The 21,930-nt window shown below is 37.0% G+C and overlaps 5 protein-coding genes across 6 annotated transcripts; 2 read left to right on the forward strand and 3 right to left on the reverse strand.

The window, feature by feature from the left end:
• Window positions 1-797: 797 nt before the first annotated feature.
• LOC119985176 (protein translation factor SUI1 homolog) lies at window positions 798-3,466 on the reverse strand. 2 transcript variants are annotated; one of them, XM_038829381.1, is made up of 5 exons: window positions 3,313-3,466; window positions 2,272-2,353; window positions 1,409-1,617; window positions 1,251-1,325; window positions 798-1,165 (listed from the first exon to the last, which is right to left on the reverse strand). In XM_038829381.1, the coding sequence occupies exons 2-4, from the start codon at window positions 2,306-2,308 to the stop codon at window positions 1,251-1,253; spliced, it is 321 nt and encodes a 106-aa protein (XP_038685309.1). In that variant the 5' UTR covers window positions 2,309-2,353; window positions 3,313-3,466; the 3' UTR covers window positions 798-1,165. The 2 variants fall into 2 exon arrangements, with proteins under 2 accessions (XP_038685309.1, XP_038685308.1); XM_038829380.1 differs by having other exon boundaries at window positions 1,272-1,325; window positions 3,313-3,465.
• Window positions 3,467-5,001: 1,535 nt separating this feature from the next.
• LOC119985082 (2S albumin-like) lies at window positions 5,002-5,626 on the reverse strand. The gene has a single exon (XM_038829252.1). It carries the CDS (start codon window positions 5,545-5,547, stop codon window positions 5,107-5,109), a length of 441 nt encoding a protein of 146 aa, XP_038685180.1. The 5' UTR covers window positions 5,548-5,626; the 3' UTR covers window positions 5,002-5,106.
• A 1,786-nt stretch (window positions 5,627-7,412) lies between these two features.
• LOC119985624 (polyubiquitin) lies at window positions 7,413-10,287 on the reverse strand. Its single transcript, XM_038829911.1, has 2 exons — window positions 10,134-10,287; window positions 7,413-9,028 (listed from the first exon to the last, which is right to left on the reverse strand). The coding sequence occupies exon 2, from the start codon at window positions 9,026-9,028 to the stop codon at window positions 7,655-7,657; it is 1,374 nt and encodes a 457-aa protein (XP_038685839.1). The 5' UTR covers window positions 10,134-10,287; the 3' UTR covers window positions 7,413-7,654.
• Window positions 10,288-10,980: 693 nt separating this feature from the next.
• LOC119986168 (2S sulfur-rich seed storage protein 2-like) lies at window positions 10,981-11,421 on the forward strand. Its single transcript, XM_038830723.1, has one exon. It carries the CDS (start codon window positions 10,981-10,983, stop codon window positions 11,419-11,421), a length of 441 nt encoding a protein of 146 aa, XP_038686651.1.
• Window positions 11,422-17,901: 6,480 nt separating this feature from the next.
• LOC119985227 (trafficking protein particle complex subunit 3) lies at window positions 17,902-21,340 on the forward strand. The gene is made up of 5 exons (XM_038829456.1): window positions 17,902-18,062; window positions 18,166-18,263; window positions 18,847-18,946; window positions 20,282-20,464; window positions 20,986-21,340. Exons 1-5 carry the CDS (start codon window positions 18,006-18,008, stop codon window positions 21,106-21,108), a joined length of 561 nt encoding a protein of 186 aa, XP_038685384.1. The 5' UTR covers window positions 17,902-18,005; the 3' UTR covers window positions 21,109-21,340.
• Window positions 21,341-21,930: the final 590 nt, after the last annotated feature.

Raw genomic sequence — 21,930 nt, forward strand, 5'->3', positions numbered from 1 at the left:
GAGAAATGTTTGGAGACTGAGTCAAGCTTGCATTCTCTTCCTCTAGTTTTCGCGGCTTGCAAGGGGAGGAGAGGGAGATGAGTTGTCTGGTGATTTTTTCCTCATTGTTTTGGGCTGTCAAAAGTAGTCATTGGGACTGAGATTTTACGGTATTTTTAGCTGTCCAAACATGACTGTTTTGGAAGGTAAAAACCATCATGAACTAACCACCACAAAATTAGTGTGTTTCAGCTGCAACGGTGAATTACTTCCAGTACAAGTAGCCTGTGCATTTTTTTTTAAACTGAGGAACAACCCAGTCAACATGCCCTTAGGACAGGTGAGCGACGTAAAACTCGAACCAACAACGGACAACAGATCATTGGCTAGAATGATGAACTTGATCACGATAACTCTTAACACAAACGAGAGGTCATAAATTCAAGTATTATGGGTGTTTCCATCATCGCAATTTGCAATATTAGCCTTTGCTCAGCCCAATTTTTCGGTGAGCAGCTAAGTGAATTCCACGTTACCAAAAAAAAAAAATCTCCAGTCACCAAAATAGCCCACGCCACGCTAGCGATAGATAAGATTGGGCCGAAACCTTTTGCCCATGCAAGTAGGGACTCAGCAATGAGACAAACCCACAAAATCAAAATTCCACGAAAAATATTGAAATCGAGCATTTCAATGCTTCTGAAAAACTTAACATTGTGTGATAGTGCAGCACTAAATATCCTTCTATGTACATGGTTTCCTGAATCAGTTTACCAGTTCCTATCAAATGTAGGAAATTATAGGACCTGGCATCAAATAGTCTAAGACGACCATTGAAAAGATGCTGGCCAATCTGATATCTTTGAAATCCCACATAGAACATCCAGTCCCTACTAAATCTTGCAGGTGACGAAGCTACTACAGAGAACAAGGAGAGGAAGTAACTACAAATTTATTCAACGTTCGATAGTATTGACTACGACTGCACATCGTCGTAAAGTCTAACAAGATCATCACACACTACATAAGCCCAACAAAGAGGAGATCTAAACCAACATATAGATGATATAGACACACGAGAATACGTTCTGCCTGGACATATGAGACGCATGGACGTACAGGGATTTAGAGTTGTCGAGGCTCAGAAACCATGGATTTTGATGTGCTCCTTCTTCACGACGCCAGCCTAAACAAATATCACAAGCTGTGCATCATGCAATGCTCAACTAGATGCAAATCATATTTTTACCAAGCAATTAAAAAACTCTCACCTAGACCAGCCATGAAATTACCTGAACAAGGAAGGTGGACACATTCTTACGCTGGTCACCTTGAAGCTGAATAACCTACAAGTGCACAGAGAAAAGGTGACTTAGAAACCTACAAAAACGAGAGTAAAAGAGTTGTTTTTTAGGGGATAGAAACAAACCTGCCCCAATTCTGGATCCTGGACGACAGTGCCGTTGCAGCAAAACTCTTTCTTAAGGTCTTTCAGTATCTTGTTATAGCTGTATTCTTTCTTCAAACCCTGCACTGTTGTCAAGCTTTTCCTGCCATTCCGCTGCTGTATACGAATGTGAACATACTCCTTTGACCCAGCAGCACCCGAATCCTCAGATTTTGCATCGGCAAAGGGATCTAATTGCAAAAGTAACAACAAGATTCTTATCAGAATTTCCGAGCATGGGTGGCCAAGAAGTCAACCATACACAAGTGCATCACATATTGGGTATCATTAACATTAAATCTATCCAGAACTAATAACCCCGCAAGTCAAGCAATTAAAACATAAGCAAGCACATAATATCCTGAAAAAAGGGCCTCGGAAATCAATTTTCCAGTAACTTGAAATAAAAATCACTCAGAAACATTAGACTTCTCAAGAAGGATGATGTCAGTCCACCCTCATTTTTTGCTCCACATGATTTCAGCGATAGAGGTATAGTCATATGAAGCTAAAACAAAACATACCGAAAACAAGACTGACTACAACTAGAACAAGAAATATCATTAGGAAGACAGAAAAGACTAAAGATTGAGCAAGGCTACTGCCATTTGAACCTGTCGTGAGGTAGTGATTAAAGAAGCTTGGGAAGACACATCATTAGACAAAACCTACTCTTCCATAAATTTGGCTTCTTTATGAAGGTGAAGCCTATAATGACAGCTTTTATAGATCTTCACTTCAATATATATTTCCATTTTCCACATGATTCAGGTCATAACATAGAGAATGACAGACTACATCCCAAATAATAATCAATCCGATGGAACCATCAAAAGTAAGCTTACCAAAAGCAGCAGGAATCTGGATGTTGAGATCGGACATGAAACTTAATTGATGGAAGGTGCCGAACAACGAGAGAACTAAGACCTAAAGTAAAAAAAATGAATTGTGGGTCAGAAGAATTCCAAAGATGATGATTCAGGAGATACAAAATATCATTTAATAACCTATGTGACCATATAACAAAATAAATAAATAGATAACTTAAATAACGCAGAGTTACATATAAAGTATCACATGAGCATATCATAACAGTCTCAAGACTGTTCACTGAGAGCTAATAATCAGCGATTCATCAAAAACCCATAAAGGGAAACTAATCTCTGCCAACCCTAATTCACTTAAGTGGTCATCCAAGCACTAACAGCAAACCAAGCAAACCAAACTGAACTCAGAAAACTTGCAAATCAATGACTCAAAAGTAGGCACCAAAATGAAACCAGTAACAAAAGTGTTTCCTGTATGGATGTATGCAACAATATGCATGTCAAACATTACATGTGTACATCTAAGCACATCTCAACAATTTCCCTTCCGCCATCAATTTTCTTCTCATAATCCGATAGTACACTTCATGTATTATGTAAAGGTGATCCATCATATTGCATAATCCCACTAAGTAGTAAGTACCACAAGGCATAGTTCCAAATATCAATTGAATTGAAATCTCAAAGTAAATTTAAACGTAATCAAAGAAAAAAATCATAGCAATTATTAGAATAAGCTCTATTAACAGTTATGCTGATGTAGCTGATTCGTATCAGCTCATGATTTTCCATACTCAAACTCCCTATTTAAGCAGCAAAATACAGCACAGACAAACAAAACCGAATCATAATAATCAAAATATCCAAATCGCACCACTTCACAACACAAAACCCAATCTTTCAAGCCCAAACTGACAATTAACATGCGAACCGACAAACAAATGCAACAAAAAAAAAATCTTCAGAACAAAATCATTACAAAGAATTCCAAAACAACCGATCTTCACTAGCCACCAATAGATCAGAAAAATCTATAGATCGGAAGCATAATAAGAGTACCTGATCCAAGGATTAGGGTTTAGATATGTAAAAACTAGAGCAAACCCCAATTATCGTAACAAGCCCGGCTCTCTCTCTCTCTCTAAAGCAGCACTGTTTGGCGAGGTCGGTCGCTTTGCTTCGCTCACAACTTTCCTCGAAAATAAAGGACAACGTTGTAGTGTTTCTACTCTTGGGAGTATATTGATACAACGTACTCGCGTATAGTGACCGTTGATGTACGATTTGCCACTATAAATTCAAACGTGGCTTTACAATTGTGAGAGTAGATGAGTATTCATGGATACAGTGATTAGAAAATGTTGTTCGGTGGAGGGGGAGAATTGTCAATTGGAAAATGATGTTTGGGCCTTTGATAATTGGCGGGGATGGCAAAAAAAACCGATCCGAACACTATCCATAGGATACCCGATCCATTTAAAATTCAAAAATCGATCCTATAGAGTTTGAAAATGATTTTGGTTTCAATTTTCAAACTCATTATGATTTATGATCGGGTTTGGTTTTTGATGTCGGGTTTAGGGTACCCGAACCGTTTAATTAAAAAAGTGCATTATAGTAATAACATTATAAATCATCTATATAAAGGTATGATCAAACATATTAAATAAAATAATATAATAGAAATATAGATTATGCATTCAAACTATAACAACATGATAAGTCAAATTATTTTTTAAGAAATTGAATTATACATTTATAGAAAAATAAAAAAAATTAAAAGTTAAATGGTAAATGGTAAACAGGTACCCTATGATAAATGGTTATGAAACGGTTTCGGTTTTGAAATTTTAAATGGTTTTTTAGACGGTTGTTAGGGTTTAGGGTACCCGACCCATTATCATCCCTAATTGGCATTCTCATCATGTATATCCAGTGCTATCATGGGCCTCGTGGGCCTAGTAAATGATTTGTGATCTTGTGCTGTTTTGGGCCTCGTTTAGACTTGTCTATTGTTTGTGAACAAACTTGTAGATGTTTCTTCATGAATCAATTTTGATCATATATTCATAAATAGGTTTAGTTTTATGAATAAATTAAATTTTCATTAATGGTACTCTATGTATAACTTTAGTAATGATATGGACCTAAACTCAGCTCTGACGGCCCGCACATACAGAATTGACAAGATGAGCACATACAGAATTGACAAGATGAGTTGAATCCACTTGACGATACGATAAGTTTGTCAGATCTGAGCATACAGAATTGACGTTGTAAGTTGAATCCATCTAACAGAGTAGGTTTGTCAAGTTTGTCAGACCTGAACATAGAATTAACAGGTAAGTTGAATCCATCTAAGACATAGTAAATTTAGACCTGAACATAGAATTGACAGGGTAAGTTGAATCCATCTAACAGGGTAAATTTGATCAAATGTTAATACATGGACCCACAAAAATTGATGATTAAACCGACGAGTGATATGTTAATCATTGGGATGCTTACAGTGTCTATCATTTCTAATATTTTTGCTTTTATGGCGATATAATATTAATTAAAAACCCAGAAGCTATATACATATTGCCATAAAGTAGATGAAAGCAAGAAATTAAAGAACCACAATAACATGTCGATTAACATAGATAGCCTCAAGAGCTTGATATACAAAAAGACTCATGATGATGATACATACATACATACATAAAACTCTTACACACACACGATGATGTGCTTTTATTATTACAAACAGACAACTAAAACATGTCACACACACTTATAATCTCTATCTAGAGATATGCATGCAACCACATTTTATTATTATTATTATTACGTTATTAACTCTTCCTTCCTCTAGAACCAAACCCTAGGACTGCTAAACTGGCACTCCCTTGGCTGCAAGTCACACATGGAAGGTATGTCCCTTGCAACATCCAACATCCTCCTCTCCTCCTGAGGCTGTTGCCCTCTTCTCTGGCTCTGTTGCTCCCTGACTGCCTGCTGGAGCCCCTGGCACCGGCATCGGGTTTCCAGTTCCTCCAGTTGGTCGCAGCATTGGTCGATATCTTGTCCCTGGTGGTCACCGCGGCGGCCTCTCTGCTGGCTCTGCTGCCTTATGTACTCTTGGCAATGCCTCAAGTTCTGTTGCCTCCTGATCTGCTCCTGGCATTCGCCCTGCTGACCCTGGCCGCTAGGGTTTTCCTCGTCGATCTGGATGGTGGTGCGGTAGATGGAGGCCTCCGTGAGAAGGAGGAGGACGGCCAAGGTGGCTAGGAAGACGGTGAACTTGGCCATTTCAGTAGTTGTTGTTGTGCTTTGTGGGTGTTTGATATATGGTTCCGAGTTGTGTGAGTGAGAGTGAGGGACATGGAGGGTATTTATAGGGAAGTTAGGGTGTTTGCATGGCGAGTACGTGTGAGTTGAGATGGGAAGAGTTTTGGGTTGTTGAGGTCTTGAGTTCACACGTAGAGGTTTTTCATGCAAGTGTGCTTCCACTTGTGAAGATTTTGTATTTTTGTTTGGTAGTGACTCATTATGAGATTGCATAAGGTCACGTGCATTCAAATTAGGGCCACGTGTCAGCTTGTAAGAATAGATACAACCACGTACATATAAGTTCTAAACTTCTAATACCAACATAACCAAAAATGTTTTTCACCAACTGTTTAAAAAAATCTGTCCAAACACTATTTGATCGGGTTATGCCAATTCAATATGGAATAAAGTATTAACATGCACTCTCCCACATTTATGGATTAGGTTATGTTAGACTTAACTAGTGAATGGATAAAGGTCCTATCAAATGTACCGAACATTTTCTCCGATGCCATGTTAATTAGAAAATCCAACCACTACAAGAATCAGCATCAATGACGATACTTTGGGCCCGCACTTCACTAAAAAACACCTCCGCTTGTCTCCTTTCATGACACTTAAAGTCAAGTGCCGTAAATTTAATTGAACATTACGAGCTTTAGAAATGCGTCGTTAAAATGTTCTAATTTGATGGCGCTTAATCTAGTAAGTGTCGTAAATGGAAATGGAAACTCACGCTCGCTAGTGATATTGCGACACTTTCCATTAAAGCATCGTTCATTGACGTACGACGCTTAGCCGAGGGAAAAAGTCGTTAATATACATTATTTTAAATTTTAATGCTGCAAAGTTTTATATACGAATTTACATACTTATATGCAAATAAACTTTAAATATGAATCAACCAATTAATATACTAAACTTTAAAATATATCAATTCGTATAGGTCTAGATTTACTCAAGGGTTGTGGGTCTCCCTTTAAAAGTGTGTGTTTAGGGATAGTATGGCTTGCTGTGGCTATCAATTTTTGGCTCTTGCAAGGGTGAAAATGGAGGAATCATATGGTAACTTCTACATTCATATCATCATATGGTCTTCAATTTCCATTGATGGCAAACTGCTGTCAAAGTAAAAGTAAATTAATGAGGATTAGTGGCTGTTCATGGATTGTTTTAAGCTAAAAACCTGGACTTTGGTCATAATAATGACTGTAAACTGATTTTCTATGAAAACAAAAATTTATGGCAAATATTAATTCCAAACCTCATTGGAAGAACATAGCAACAGAAGGAGAAGGCCAGAAGGGAAAATGAAATGAAATAAAAGCCTGTTACAGAAATCTTTAACCATGCTCATCAAAAAAATTAAGAGAGCTCTCATTCAACCTCTAAGAGAATCCAACCTCTTCTTTCAACAATGCTGAGAAACATAAACAGGCTCTGCTCATCTGAAATACAGAAGTGTCGCATGTTTTTTTCAAGCTTTTGTGAATATATAAACACGAATTCAAAACAGAGGTATAACAATGGCAAGGCTAGCAATTAGCTTTACAAGTAGTACAATTAGTCTCTCTGCAATTTCTCTCTTCCAGAAATTAGACTAGCTACGAAAAAGCATAGATAAAAATTTATGGCCCGTATCTGTCCACACAGAGAAGCTCTCACTGTGCAGTCATCAGAAGCCAATTATACTTTAGGAGCGTCAAACTTGAGGACACAACCAAAACTAGAATGATCCCATACATAAAGCTCCTCTCGGACAACATGTAAAGGGAATATAACATTAACAAACCCAATACCATAATAAAAACAAGACAAAAGCAAACACAGAAGCCAAAATCGAACGGTTCAAAAGAAACATGAAGTGCTCTTATTTAACTAGTTATAAAATGACCTTAAGCCAGTCATTTCAACAACAAACACCTTAGAGAAAGTACCACAATAAACAAACCAAACAAAGTACCACAATTATAAACCAAAGACCCACAGAAAAAAGTTCAAAGCAACTATTTATTCAAAGCCATTAAGCAAGCAATGGCGACACAAGACAGACCCTTGAGCACTTAACTGAAGACCCAATCACATCTTAACAACCGCCGCGGAGACGGAGGACAAGATGCAAGGTAGATTCTTTCTGGATGTTATAATCTGCAAGAGTGCGCCCATCCTCCAGCTGCTTGCCAGCAAATATCAGCCTCTGCTGGTCTGGAGGAATCCCTTCCTTGTCTTGGATCTTAGCCTTCACATTGTCAATGGTATCAGAGCTCTCAACCTCAAGAGTGATGGTCTTTCCAGTGAGTGTCTTCACGAAAATTTGCATTCCACCACGAAGACGCAGCACTAAGTGTAGAGTCGACTCTTTCTGAATGTTATAGTCAGCAAGAGTACGGCCATCCTCCAACTGCTTCCCAGCAAAGATAAGCCTCTGCTGATCTGGTGGGATCCCCTCCTTGTCTTGGATCTTGGCCTTCACATTGTCAATAGTGTCTGAGCTCTCAACCTCCAAAGTGATGGTCTTTCCTGTGAGTGTCTTCACGAAGACTTGCATGCCACCACGGAGACGAAGCACCAAGTGAAGGGTTGACTCCTTCTGGATATTGTAATCAGCAAGTGTGCGGCCATCCTCAAGCTGCTTTCCAGCAAAGATAAGCCTCTGTTGATCAGGAGGAATGCCCTCTTTATCTTGGATCTTGGCCTTCACATTATCAATGGTATCAGAACTTTCAACCTCTAATGTGATAGTCTTCCCTGTGAGGGTCTTCACAAATATTTGCATCCCACCGCGAAGGCGAAGCACCAAATGGAGGGTAGACTCCTTCTGGATATTGTAGTCAGCCAAGGTCCTCCCGTCTTCAAGCTGCTTGCCAGCAAAGATCAGCCTCTGCTGGTCTGGGGGAATGCCCTCCTTGTCCTGGATTTTGGCCTTGACATTGTCGATGGTGTCAGAACTCTCCACCTCCAAGGTGATCGTCTTTCCAGTGAGTGTTTTGACAAAGATTTGCATCCCACCCCTCAATCGGAGAACCAAGTGGAGGGTCGATTCCTTCTGAATGTTATAGTCCGCAAGAGTGCGGCCATCCTCAAGTTGCTTACCAGCAAATATAAGCCTCTGCTGATCAGGTGGGATCCCCTCCTTGTCTTGGATTTTAGCCTTAACATTGTCAATGGTGTCAGAACTCTCCACCTCCAAGGTAATTGTCTTTCCAGTAAGGGTCTTGACGAAGATTTGCATTCCACCCCTCAATCGAAGAACCAAGTGAAGGGTCGATTCCTTCTGAATGTTGTAGTCCGCGAGAGTGCGGCCATCCTCAAGTTGCTTACCAGCAAAGATAAGCCTCTGCTGATCAGGCGGGATCCCCTCCTTGTCTTGGATTTTCGCCTTAACATTGTCAATCGTGTCAGAACTTTCCACCTCAAGGGTGATGGTCTTCCCAGTGAGAGTTTTCACAAAGATCTGCATCTGTTGGACAGGCAACAAATTCTTTATAAGAAAAGATTGAAAAGTACAATGGTTGATTAACAAATCAACAACGATAACAGAAAAACAACTCTACATGTGTATCAAATAAAAATCAGATATCAGGGTAGCAAGAAGCAACACATAAAATACATGCTTAGATCAAACAAATGCAGGCACTGGAATCAGAAAAATTCTATGATACATTGCTAGGTATATCATAGCAAATTAGTCCTTGAATGATGGTATCCCATGAGTTCTTGAATTATGGTACTTACCAACATTAAGAATTCACTTACAAATGACAGGAATTTACCAATGAATGTTATAAATTTAATCAAGAGGTATCATAGACACCCCCCACTCAATCAGGTCGTGCAGGCATAAAAAAAACCTTGGCTAAGAAATATCATTCACTACGAAAAATAGCGTCTTTACAACCTTTCATGACATGAACACACCTTGCATCAAAGCCAAAATACTAGGATCAACCAATTAGAATCAAGATTCCCTACCCTTCAATAATCTGGTCATTAATTCAAGAAGGAACAAACAATAGAAAGTAAACTTATAAATGAAGGCTGGAAGGGATAGAACGAAAAACTATCCTTCCTAACCCAACCAATAGTAATCAACGATTTTCAACTCACAGGTCAAGATTACAGAATAACATACCAAACCAAACTGATTCTGTTTTAGCAAAAACTAAAATTTTCACAACTATCAAACAATTGATTCAAAATCAAACCACAACCACAAAACCAAAACAAACGGATAAAAGAATCGGTAACAAAGAAAAACGTCTCTCCCAAACCAATCAAGAGCAATCAAGATAGATATTAATCGCGAGATTAGCTTCATCAATTGATCAACACAAAAACTTTGCAGAAACCCACCTTTATTGATCGAAAGTTCTATGATTTTCGAAATCAAACTTAATTTCAACACTAAAGCATGTCAATTCAAAGACCCAACCACTACGGATTACAAAATCGTCTGAAACAATCTAAACGAACAAATCAAACAAGGAATCAACAAACAAATCAAACAACAGAAGATCCAGAAAAGAATGATCGACAACACAAATCAAAGGATATAAAAAACTCACCTTGAGAGAGATTTCAAAGAGCTTCGGCCGAATTCCGTAGATCTGTCTTGCGTGAGGCGTATTAGGGTTCTGGTTCTTCGATTTTATAACAGGGTACGAAAATTGGAATGACGGAATTGCCCCACACCTACCTGGCAACAGTAGATTTCCACCACACACGCAACACACCTCATCAGATTACGTGTATATTGCACAACCATAACTTTAATAAATAAAATTAAAAAAAAAAACTAAAAAATTTATGATCGCTACAATTCTTGAATAATCTAAATTCGTGAACCAAGCCAAGTCCATCCAAGGTTCTTTCCCTTTGTCAAGTTTGAGAATACCAATATTCCACGTCGAACTGACATAACCTAATCAAATCAGCGGAATCATCTTTTATCAAAGGTAAACGGACACTCCACTTAAAAAATATATATATGAGAATTCATAAAAATAAATAAATAATTATAGATGTTCTATCAAATTCATGAATCTTAATGTTAACAAGTGATGCATATATCAAAAAAAAATTCGAAAGCACTGTCCTCAAATCCCAGCACTAAGTTCCTCCAATATTCCATACTAGTTCCGCCCCTGAATCAAATTGTATATGAACAAAGTCCAACTCCTCACACCACAAACAGTTAATTTATAGACAGGTGTATATAAACAAGCAAAAGGTACAGCGGCAAAACGCAATTTGTCAAGCAAGCAAAGCCATTCTTGTGCATGACAGCCACCACAAAGAATTCCCAGAAACCACAGTACACGTACTCAAAACATGCAACAGCCCAACACCTCCTATAAATACCACTCACCCCCTTCAAACCCAACTCACCAAATACTCTAACAAGTAACAACAATGGCAGCTCACACCACCTTTGTTGTAGTCTTTGCAATCCTATTTACCTTTTCCACTGCTGCTTCTGCTTTCAGGGCAACAGTCACCATTGAAGAAAACAGCCAAGAGAAATCAAGAGGCCGTGGACAGTGCCAGGAGAAGATTCAAATGCAGGACTTGAGCCACTGTGAGGAGTTTATGAAGCAAAGGATGAGCCGATCACTCATTGTGTTACCTGGAAGCAACCAGGAGGATCACAGGTCGATGTGCTGCAATCAGCTAAGAGAGTTGGGTGATGAGTGCATGTGTGATGGGTTGGAGAAAGTAGTCCATGAGGCAATGCAGGGAGTGGAACAAGAAGAAGAGGAGAAGCAGAAGATGATGAAGAAAGCAATGAATTTGCAGACCTACTGTCGATTCCCGAGGCGCTGCGATATCCAATCACCTTCAATCTGGTTCTAGAACTGCTGCATGTATGTAATGTAATGTATGTATGTATCAATCCTAAGCACACTACTGTGTGTGCTTTGTGAGTAATGTAAGCCATGTGAGCTTATCTTCTAAAATAAAATGAACTTGTGTTCTTATGGGTTTTCGCAGGGATTTAAGTAAGAACATAGGGGTATCCATCACCATACTTGTTTCTCTGTTTCTATGGATTCAAAATTGAAATCTTGAAGTCAAGCAAACACGAGGACTAATGTAACACGGGCAAACACAGAATCCAAATCCAGCATCAACACTACAACAGTCACTAAATGGAAAAAGAAAAAAAAGAGGGAGACTAGTTTATGATAAAATAACCTTAAAACAGCCATTTCAATCAAAGATCCACTAAACAAAGTACCATGACAACTAATCAAAGTAACATGATAAACAGAAAAAATGTTAATTGCAAGAACTTGTTAATAGACCATTCAGCAAGCAAATTGTGTGACACACAAGACAAAAGACCCCTTAAAACAGTTGAACAAAGACCCATTCACATCTTAAAAAACATCACCAGACATCCTATACTGGTCTGTTAAGCCAGCGTGTACGAGCGGGCCTCAACTCGGCCTGTCAGGCCTGTCAGGCCGGGCGCGTTCAAATATTTTTCACTATTGGTAATTCCAGTGAGAATAGAGCTTCTTCTCGATATCAACTCGGACTATTAGATCGGCGCATTTTTCACTATTGGTAATTCCAGTGAGAATAGAGCTTCTTCTCGGCATCAACTCGGACTGTCAGGCGTATGAGCGGGTCTCAACTCGGACTGTCAGGCCGGGTGCGTTCGAATATTTTTCACGCGCCCGAATATTGTGAGAATAGAGCTTCTTCTCGACATCAACTCGGACTATTAGATTGGCGCATTTTTCACTATTGGTAATTCTAGTGAGAATAGAGCTTCTTCTCGACATCAACTCTGACTATTAGATCGGCGCGTACGAATATTTCTCACTATGGGTGATTCTAGTGAGAATCAGCCTCCTCCTCGCTACTTAAGATTAGTATTCTCTTACGAAAGAGATGGAGGAAAATTTGAATATGGTAAGTTTGACCAAAACCTTATACGTGACAACAATGATATTGCTCGGAAATATAGAATCCAAATTTATTTTAGGTGATAAACACATGCATATAATATGTATAGAGGTGAAGTTCTAATTTCTTATCTTGAGAATATAATCTAATATTCTTTTAAAGAAACTAAATTAAAATTGAAACCCTAATTTCCAAATCACAATAGTGATTAACAAAATAGATCTAATATTGTTGTGCAAAACCGTGCTTGGTAAAATTTAACACACATATACATACATATAGATGGACGGGAATAGGAGAGTTTTATTATAAAGTTGAATAATATATGATGAAAACTACATCAAGCCCATAAAAACACGACATTCAAAGCCCCAAGAGTACTAGAAATTATTCCCCACAAGCCTCTCCTTCTTCCTTGAATTCCTTTTACAACCCATTGGGTATATTAATTGTGATCAGCAATAACTCCTTGCTGTTTTTCAAAGCAACAATAGGGATAAATTACAGAGCAACATATGTACTCAAATGGATTGGCACTGCTCCCTTTCTCAACAGCTGCCTGTGGTGGTGGTGATGGAGCAATAACTCTAGCAGCATCACTGAATTCCGCATTCATGTTCATAATCATCATAATTATAAGTATGAAGAACATCAATGGAATCATTGATTTGCTGGTCTTGAAGGCCATGATTGTAATGTATAATATCTTTATAATATCTATATAGGGTCTTTTGATATGTAGTTAGCACACATCAAAACACATACATACATACATATATATATATATATATATAGTGTTTTTCTCCTATGAGAACCATATTTGTGAACTTTATCCACAACCGTTGGATCTGATCAACGGTGCAGATGAAATCACACTTTTAACCCACTTCTAACCAGACTCTCTCACTCACGGGTTCAGCTCCTTCGTTCCTCTTCGTGACAAATTCCAAAAACAAACCCGACCTTCATCTTGTACAAATCAACATACCCATTTTGTCAACTAGTTCCTTCGATTCACACAATAGAGACTTCCAATAATGAAGAAAAAATGAACAAAAAGAACACACCCAAAAAAGAAGACCCAAACTAGCCAACAATTCATACAAACAAATCAACTAGTGTCGACTAACAAATCAGAACAGAAGCAGCTACTTAACAACATAATCAGTAACCAACTCAAGGGAGATCCAATAATGAAGAAACATTCAAAGAAAAATCCAATAATTGACATGCACAAATTGTGTGATTTTTATTCAATCGTTAGAACTTTTATAAATTTCAGAGCCCTTGCAATTAGCAGGGTACAACTTTGGATTACAAGAGCAACCCTATAACCCCAAACTTAGAGATCAAACCCCCCCCCCCCCCACTTTTTGTCGGTGCACCATTGGGTTATCGCCATCGAACCACCACCTGGGTCACCACTGGGTCTTCTCTGTCGAACACCACTGGGTCATCGCCGTCGACCACCACCAATGTGGGTCCTCACGAAGTGACCTGTGTCTAGCAATTTGGAGAGGGGTAACTAGGTTTTATAATCAAAAAAGAAGGAAGGAGAAGAGAACCTGATATCGGTGCAAGAATCGAAGAAGAAGCTTTGTTTCTGCAGATTGACGCGATATGTCTCTGATTTGTCGCAAGGTTTGAGAGTCTAGTTAGAAGTGGGTTAGAAGTGTGACTTCATCTGCACCGTTGATCAGATCCAACGGTTGTGGATAAAGTTCCCAAACATGGTTCACAAATATGGTTCTCATAGGAGAAAAACACTATATATATATATATATATATATTTGAAGTTCAAACAACTAAGTAATGAACTGTAATGAAAGAAAAAGGGAAATTTTGTAAATTGAGAAGATTCAAGAGTAGTTATATATTTTACTGCCAAAATTGAGGAGCATCATTTGGAAAACTATTTTCTTTATTTCCAAAATGAGTTTTGAGCGTTGGATCACCTCTATAACTAGAAATTAAAAGGTGTCAATTCATCATATGCATCTATACATATATAAAAATTAATTAATAGTTTTCTTAATTGAATTTAAAATATTATAGAAGTCAAATTGGGGATCTCTTAATTTTAAATATTTGTTTAGAATGGAATCAACTCCTATATATCTTCACCAATGGGAGGTGGTTTGGTTGGTAATTAACTAGGTTAGGTATATGTGTGTCCAATTTTTATCCCAATGGGAAACAAAGTTCTCAATGGTATTAAAAAAATCATATATATCTTCACTCAACAATATTTAATAATTAATATTTTTGTAAAATTTTGTCTTCTACGGAATAGTAAACTTATATAAGTCACAATTAGGTTTGTAATTTCTCTATAAAGAAAACATTTTCTGATTTTTTTTATTTCTTCCAAGATTTTAAACAATATTTCATTTTTCTTGAAATTATGGTAGTTTACAAAAAAAAATACTAATCAAATGTTAAAGAGCTTGCCACGGTTATGGTCTTTCCTTGTGCAAACCGGTGTTCCCCAATCCAACCTAAATTCATTTGTATTGGTTCTCAGTTGGTTGGATTCTATCCAACTAGTATCATCTAACCTCTTAGGAGGGTAAAGGGCCGCACTCCTTGTGATATGCATTTCCATTTTTTTGGGTTAGATTTAAAATTTCGATTTATATTTAAGAGTTTCTGCTATGGTGGTTTTGCAACCATATTCTAACTTACTTTTTAGGAAAAAAATTGTCATGGTGTGAGGTTAATTAAACCGAAAATAGAATAATTCATACCAAATCATATATTGTCCGTATATATTTACCAAACACATTGTTACTATACAAAATAAAGAATCTAAATTTATTTTAGGGAAGAAACACATGAATATATGATTTGGTAAGCGGGAGCGAGGGCTCTTACTTGGGTACCATCCAATTTGATCAAGTATATACCTTAACCACATTGGCTAAAGGGTTGTTTGCGACATGAATATAACATGTATAGATATAATCTAATGATTCTATCTTTTAAATAATATAGAGACTAATTGAACATATCTAATGTTGTGCAAAACAAGTAAAATTTAGCACACACACACATATATATATACACATACATATAGAAATACATATAGGTGAATGGAAATAGGAGAGTTTTATTATAAAGTTCAATATATGATGTAAACTACATCAAAGCCCCAAGAGTACTAGAAGGAAATGAAGCACCACAAGCTAGCCTCTCCTTCCTGGAATTTTCTTTTACAAAGCATTTGGTGTAATCTTGTCATGAGCAATAATTTCTGGCTGTTTTTCAAAGCAACAAAAGGCTACATGTGAAGTGCAGCATACAAGATTCATGAACCCAAATTGACTGCCACTCCCTTTATCAACACCTACTTGTGGTGGTGGTGGTGATGGTGTTGGAAATGGAACAATATCTCTAGCACCATCACTGAATTCCACATTCATGATCATAAATACCATGAAGAACATCAATGGAATCATTGATTTGCTGGTCTTGAAGGCCATGATTATATTGTAAGATCTCTATATAGGGTATTTTGTATAATATGTTGTTAGCACACATCAAAACACACTCATATAGATATATATATATATATATATATATATATATATATATATATATATGAAGTTAAAACAAGTAATTAAGTAATGCACCATAATGAAAGGAAATGAAAGTTACTTAAATTGAAAAGATGCATATATAAATGCACTTATTTATTGCCAAAATTGAGGAGAATCATTTGGAAAACTATTTATTTTATTGCCAAAATGGGTTTTGAGCGTTGGGCTTATATAACTAGAAATTAAAAGGTGTCATATCATCATATGCACATATATATAGAAATTAATTAATTCTTGTTTGAATTGAAATTAAAATATGGATCCGTTTGACAAACAATTTTGACAGCAGCATATATTGTAGACAATATATGCTAGTAAAAAATGGTAGCACATATGATTTTTAAAATATTGGTAGGTGTTTGGTTGTACTTTTGCTAGTAGTATATTGGTGTTAAAATTATTGTGACAAATTATGTGCAAGGGTATTATGTATTTAAGTTGTTATTGATGCAAATAAGTAGTAAAATAAATAACAAATTATTTCTAAAATAAAGATAAATTATTAAAAGTAATACAAATAAAAAAATAAAGATAAATTATTAAAAGTAATACAAATAAAAATAATCTCACTCTCTTCTTCTCCAACCACACCCATCTCTGGACCCAATAGGAACCCCTCTCCAGATCATCATCATCAATCACCATGACCAATGGGTCAAGCTTTGAAATTACGAACAACAACCCATCTTCCCCTTCTAATAATCCTTGGCCTCTCTCCATTTTCTCCTCTGATTTTAACAACCCCATGAGTCCCAATTCCAATTCTTCGTGTTCTTATACAAGTATGGTCAGTGTTGATCCAAGACTTGAACTCAGTGAATAGTCCAGTTGGTTACAATGACACCCACTTACACAAGCCAAGCTATTATGTTCCTGGTGTCTGTTTCCTAGCCTGAAGATGCGAGCTCCGCGTTCGGATGGAAGCCATGCTTGTCAATTTCTCCATGGAGTAGTGAGAGATGGAGTAATGAGAGTGGAGGGGTGATATTGGGGTATTTTTGACACTTCAATAAAAAGTGGAGGATAGTTTAGGCATGAAAACCAATATTGCTCCAAAATGGTCCTCAAAGCAACAATTTCAAATTTGTCAAAAAATGACAACCTTTATTGTCTAGGAATTCGAGCCTTGATATTGCTGTTTGGTGTGCAACTGCAACATATTGCCCATCAAAATGGTGTGTCAAAAGGGCACTATATATATTATAGAAGTCATATTGGGGATATCTCTTAATTTTAAATATTTGTTTAGAAATAAAGCAACTCCTAAGTCCTAACCAGTCTTCTCACTTCGGAGGTCGTGGGTTTGATTCCTACCGAGTTCATATATGGGATCATCATATGTTTAGTTGACACATGTGGTTCTCGGGTTATTGCACGAACCCATATGTTTATCCAATACACACCCGAAAGGTAGTGGTGGCGGATTTTCATTAAAAAAAAAAGAAATATTTGTTTATATTAATTTTAATTTCGATGCTTTAACATTAAATAGTTTTGTCAGGGTGGTTAGAAAATAATCTGAATAACTGAACCGACAAATAACAGAATCAATCGGTCAATTATTTTCAAAAAAATTTACATATTTCTTTCATAGAATCGACTGATAATCGAAATAACCGATCATCCGTTGGTTAAATTTTGGGAAAAAACCGACTATAACCAATTATTTACACCACTAATTTTGTCAGCGGTCTTGAGGCTTTAATTTTCAGTGAATTGGTACTAGCTTGTTGATTTAGATCAAGCCCATGAAACAAGGTTGACATTGGGCTTTTAGTTTGTTGGCCCAAGCCCATCGTAGATGTCTTCGTTTATTCAAGTACCTCTGTAATTGAGGGCAAAAAGTACCTCTGTAACTTCGATTCGTGCACAGTTAGGCATCAGATCCCACTCAAAGCTTAGTACAGTCCACAGATCTCTGTGATGCCTCCCGTTGCTCCTCGATCCGGTGATGCAATCTTCACCAGCGTTGAACGCGTGGTATGCCTTTTATTTTATTATTATTTTTTTTTTTACTTTCCCGCATTTTATCGGTCTCCAAACGGAAAAACTTTATGTTTGATTCTGGGTTTTTCCTATTTAGAATGCGGAGCTGTTTACGTTGACTTATGGGGCGATTGTCCGTCAGTTGCTTACGGATCTGGAGGAAGTTGAAGAGGTCAACAAGCAGCTTGATCAGATGTACTATTTACTGCTTTGGAAATTGGGATCTATGTTGTTTCTCGCTGTTTTTATTTTTTTTTTCCAATTATTGCTCATGTTATAGAATTTGTAGAATTTAATTGGGTAGAACACTCACTGATGATGCATTAGTTGTAGAGTGTAAATGTGATACTAAATTCAAAAGTGGCATGGATGCATCACTTTTGGGCAGAAGGTTCAATCTTCAAGCAAATTACTTTATATTCAAATGTGAATACTGAATAAGTAAATTTGCAGTGTGAGGAATCAATTTGCAGGGCACCTTGCAATTGATCCCCGAGTTTACTTTTATGATAAATGTTTCTATATTTCCTGCATCATGCTTTACAAAGAATGTGTATTTGTTGTTGGTTCTTTGATAGTTTCCTACTGTTCATGAGTGGGTTATAGTGGAGTGGGGTTTTGGGTTTGCCCAGAAGTTAGTTTAACTTGGAAAAGTTTTATGATGTGCAATGTTTCTGTTCCTTTTTTACTAGTCTCATATAGCATCAGCTGATGATCACAGGACTTATGCGGAAATTCCTTGCATTTTACTTTCTGACATTATCAAATTACTTTCCAGGGGCTACAATATTGGAATTCGGATGATAGATGAGTTTCTAGCAAAGTCTGATGTTTCACGGTGTGTTGACTTTAGGGAGACTGCCGAAGCGATAGCAAAGGTTTACTTTTTATTATACCTTTCAACAGTGATTTAAGAGTGTGTCAGATTACACTTGCATCTGAATTGCTTTTGTAGCCAATTGATTATCTTGCCTGCTTTTAGTCTGAATTTCCTGTGTATTTCATGTACCATTCCCAAATAATGCTCATTTTTCTCATATTTGCATTACTAATTTACTACTGAATACTGATTGCATTTTTTATGTTATTTTATGTACGATGTAAAATATAATGAAAGTGATGGTGGCTTTATTGATAAGATGAGTAATAAGGTCTAGCTTAAGATGACTGATAAGTCCATCACCTGAAGTAATTTTGCCTCCACTTAATTGGTCTATGTCTTCGAAGTGCATATCTTTTGTTTCTTACATAGTTATAGTAAAGTTTTACTAGATTAATTGTATATTCGATGTGAACAATGGCTATTACTCCCTAGGTCTGTCTAGATTTTTGAAGGAAACTTTAGAATCATAAAGAAAAGTAGTGAATTACAGAAGCCAAGAATGAGACTAGATTTGACTCTTCTGATTCTTAAACCTCCAACTTGTTTAGGGGCTGATTGGATTAAGTGCCTTGATTCAATTGCTACCTGTCTAGTTTATAATGAGGGCATGACAACACATATCATTGGAAAATTTTAAAAGAAAAAAGAAAGGGGAATCTGTTTGCCCTGTAATCATATGTGCTGGCAACTAAAATGGATATATTTGAGTATTGGAGATGGGTTTCCTGCTTGAATGGACCAGGGTTGTATTGAAGGAGGCATTGCAAGCTGGGTAAACTGAGCTTAGAACACGTTAAAACCATCAGCATCTGAAGGTTGAGTTCTGATATGAAGCCTTAAATGCACGGCTGTGGTCAAATTTTGTGCACATATTTTACCTAGGAGAAATTTGCTCAGTTAATTTTGGTTGATATCTCCATAAATTATTCTTCACTTGTTTATTTCTGTCATAACTGCAGAATCTAATGCTGGTACAAGCTCCGCTAAAACCCTTACCCTACATATCTTAAAGCCCATTTAATGTTTCACAGCTATGTGTTCAGTGTTCCAACTGTAACCAATCACAATAATGCTTGCAAATCCATTTAGTTGCTTATCAGATCTTTGAATATTGTTTGCAGAGCTTTTACTAGATAAGGACAGCACTAAGAATTCCCATTTCCAAAAAGTGGTATTTGAAAATGTCTTTTTTGGTTTTATGGTATTTGAAAATATTAGTTGTGGCATATTTGTATTGTTGTAATTTAATAAATCTTATGCAATTATCTTACATAATTATGGATGATCTTATATTCCTATCCCTACAGGCTCTAACATGCCTCATGTACAGGTGGGTTTCAAAATGTTCTTAGGGGTCACTGCATCTGTCACCAATTGGGATGCTGATGGGACATGCTGCAGTATCGTTTTTGAGGACAACCCCCTGGTAGAATTTGTTGAGCTTCCCGACACATGTCAAGGTTTAAACTATTGCAACATCTTAAGTGGAGTCGTTAGGGGAGCCCTAGAGATGGTAAGCTTTTTCCAGTTCTAATAAACAGCTGTGATCCCCGTTTACCTTTCTGAAAATGTATTATTTGCTCATTTGTCATTTTCTTGGTAAAACATTTGTTTTTAAGCCTCTTCTGAAAACTTGCAACCCCTGCTACTTCAAATTGTGCTACTGAGCCTTATAGTAGTAACTGATGTTGGTCTATACAATAATTAGTCTTAGTTGATGTCCTATGTGTCTGAGATGACTTACTCAAAGATAAATCTCCTGGTGCAATAGTGTAAGAAAATTAACCATCTTCCGTTGACATTGGTTATCATCATTTCCGGATGCATTGACATGGGCGAGTGTCATTTTTTAATCTACTGTATCTGAGTTCCTTAATACATGTATTCTCACAGTATTTTTATAGATGGGAAATACCAATGTTTTTCTCATTTTTTGAGAGTTTTGAGGGTCCCTTGAGTAACAATATGGCTCGAGCTGATGCGGGGTGTTCTTGATACCTACTCCTTTCTCTCTCTTCTATCCTCTGCATGCAGGTATCGATGAAAACAGAAGTAACATGGACCCGTGATATGCTTCGAGGGGATGATGCATTTGAGTTACAGGTGAAACTTGTAAAACAAGTTCCGGAAGAATATCCATACAAGGATGATGAGTAAAACATTTAATGGTCCTTGCCTTTTGATCTGTAAATACTATACTATACATTGTTTATGTTCTGTGTATTTTCCTCCAAAAACAAAGTCAATTCACCCCTCTTCCTGTAATGCAGAATATTGAGGAGACTTCACTTTTTATTTTTAGGACCATATCATATTTTGATTATCTAGATTATCTTGATTGGATTTGTGAACAACAATTATTCGATAGGGAAGGCTCAAGACAAGTTCTTGAATATATCGGCTAATGGTTATCGAATTCGACGGGGATCCCCCGCAAGCTACCTTGGTGAGCAGGTTTTTGTGGTCTGAATCCCTCCATGTATTTGTCTCGGAGACTTCATGTGTATACAATAATTATTAGGATTCCAGCGGTTGGTAGGACTATTCATATGGAAAGGATTCAAATGAATCCGTAGATTCAATATGTCCTATCTGTTGCACATGAAATCTTGTGCGGTTGAGATCATTGGGATATCAACGGTTGAGATTTCTATGAATCCGTGGATTTCACATATCTTACTTGATGTGCATGAATCTTCTGGGATCATTGGGATATCATCAATTGAGATTTCTATCATAACTAGCTGAGATATTTATCGTAACTGTTGTGAATGATAGCAGAATAGTCAAGGGTTGGTAGATTGAATTGCTTATCGAACCCAAATGATTAAAATACTGATTGACCTTGACCCAGATGACTTTATGATACCTAATTGAGCAAAGTAGTGTGCCATGCTAGCACATGACCTTAGTATTATTAATTATTATTCTTCTTTTTGATTATATGTCTACTAACTCAAGATACCATTTTTATGATTT

The sequence above is a fragment of the Tripterygium wilfordii genome, chromosome 19 (assembly GCF_013401445.1).
Source record: "Tripterygium wilfordii isolate XIE 37 chromosome 19, ASM1340144v1, whole genome shotgun sequence".
NCBI classification, from domain to species: Eukaryota; Viridiplantae; Streptophyta; class Magnoliopsida; order Celastrales; family Celastraceae; genus Tripterygium; species Tripterygium wilfordii.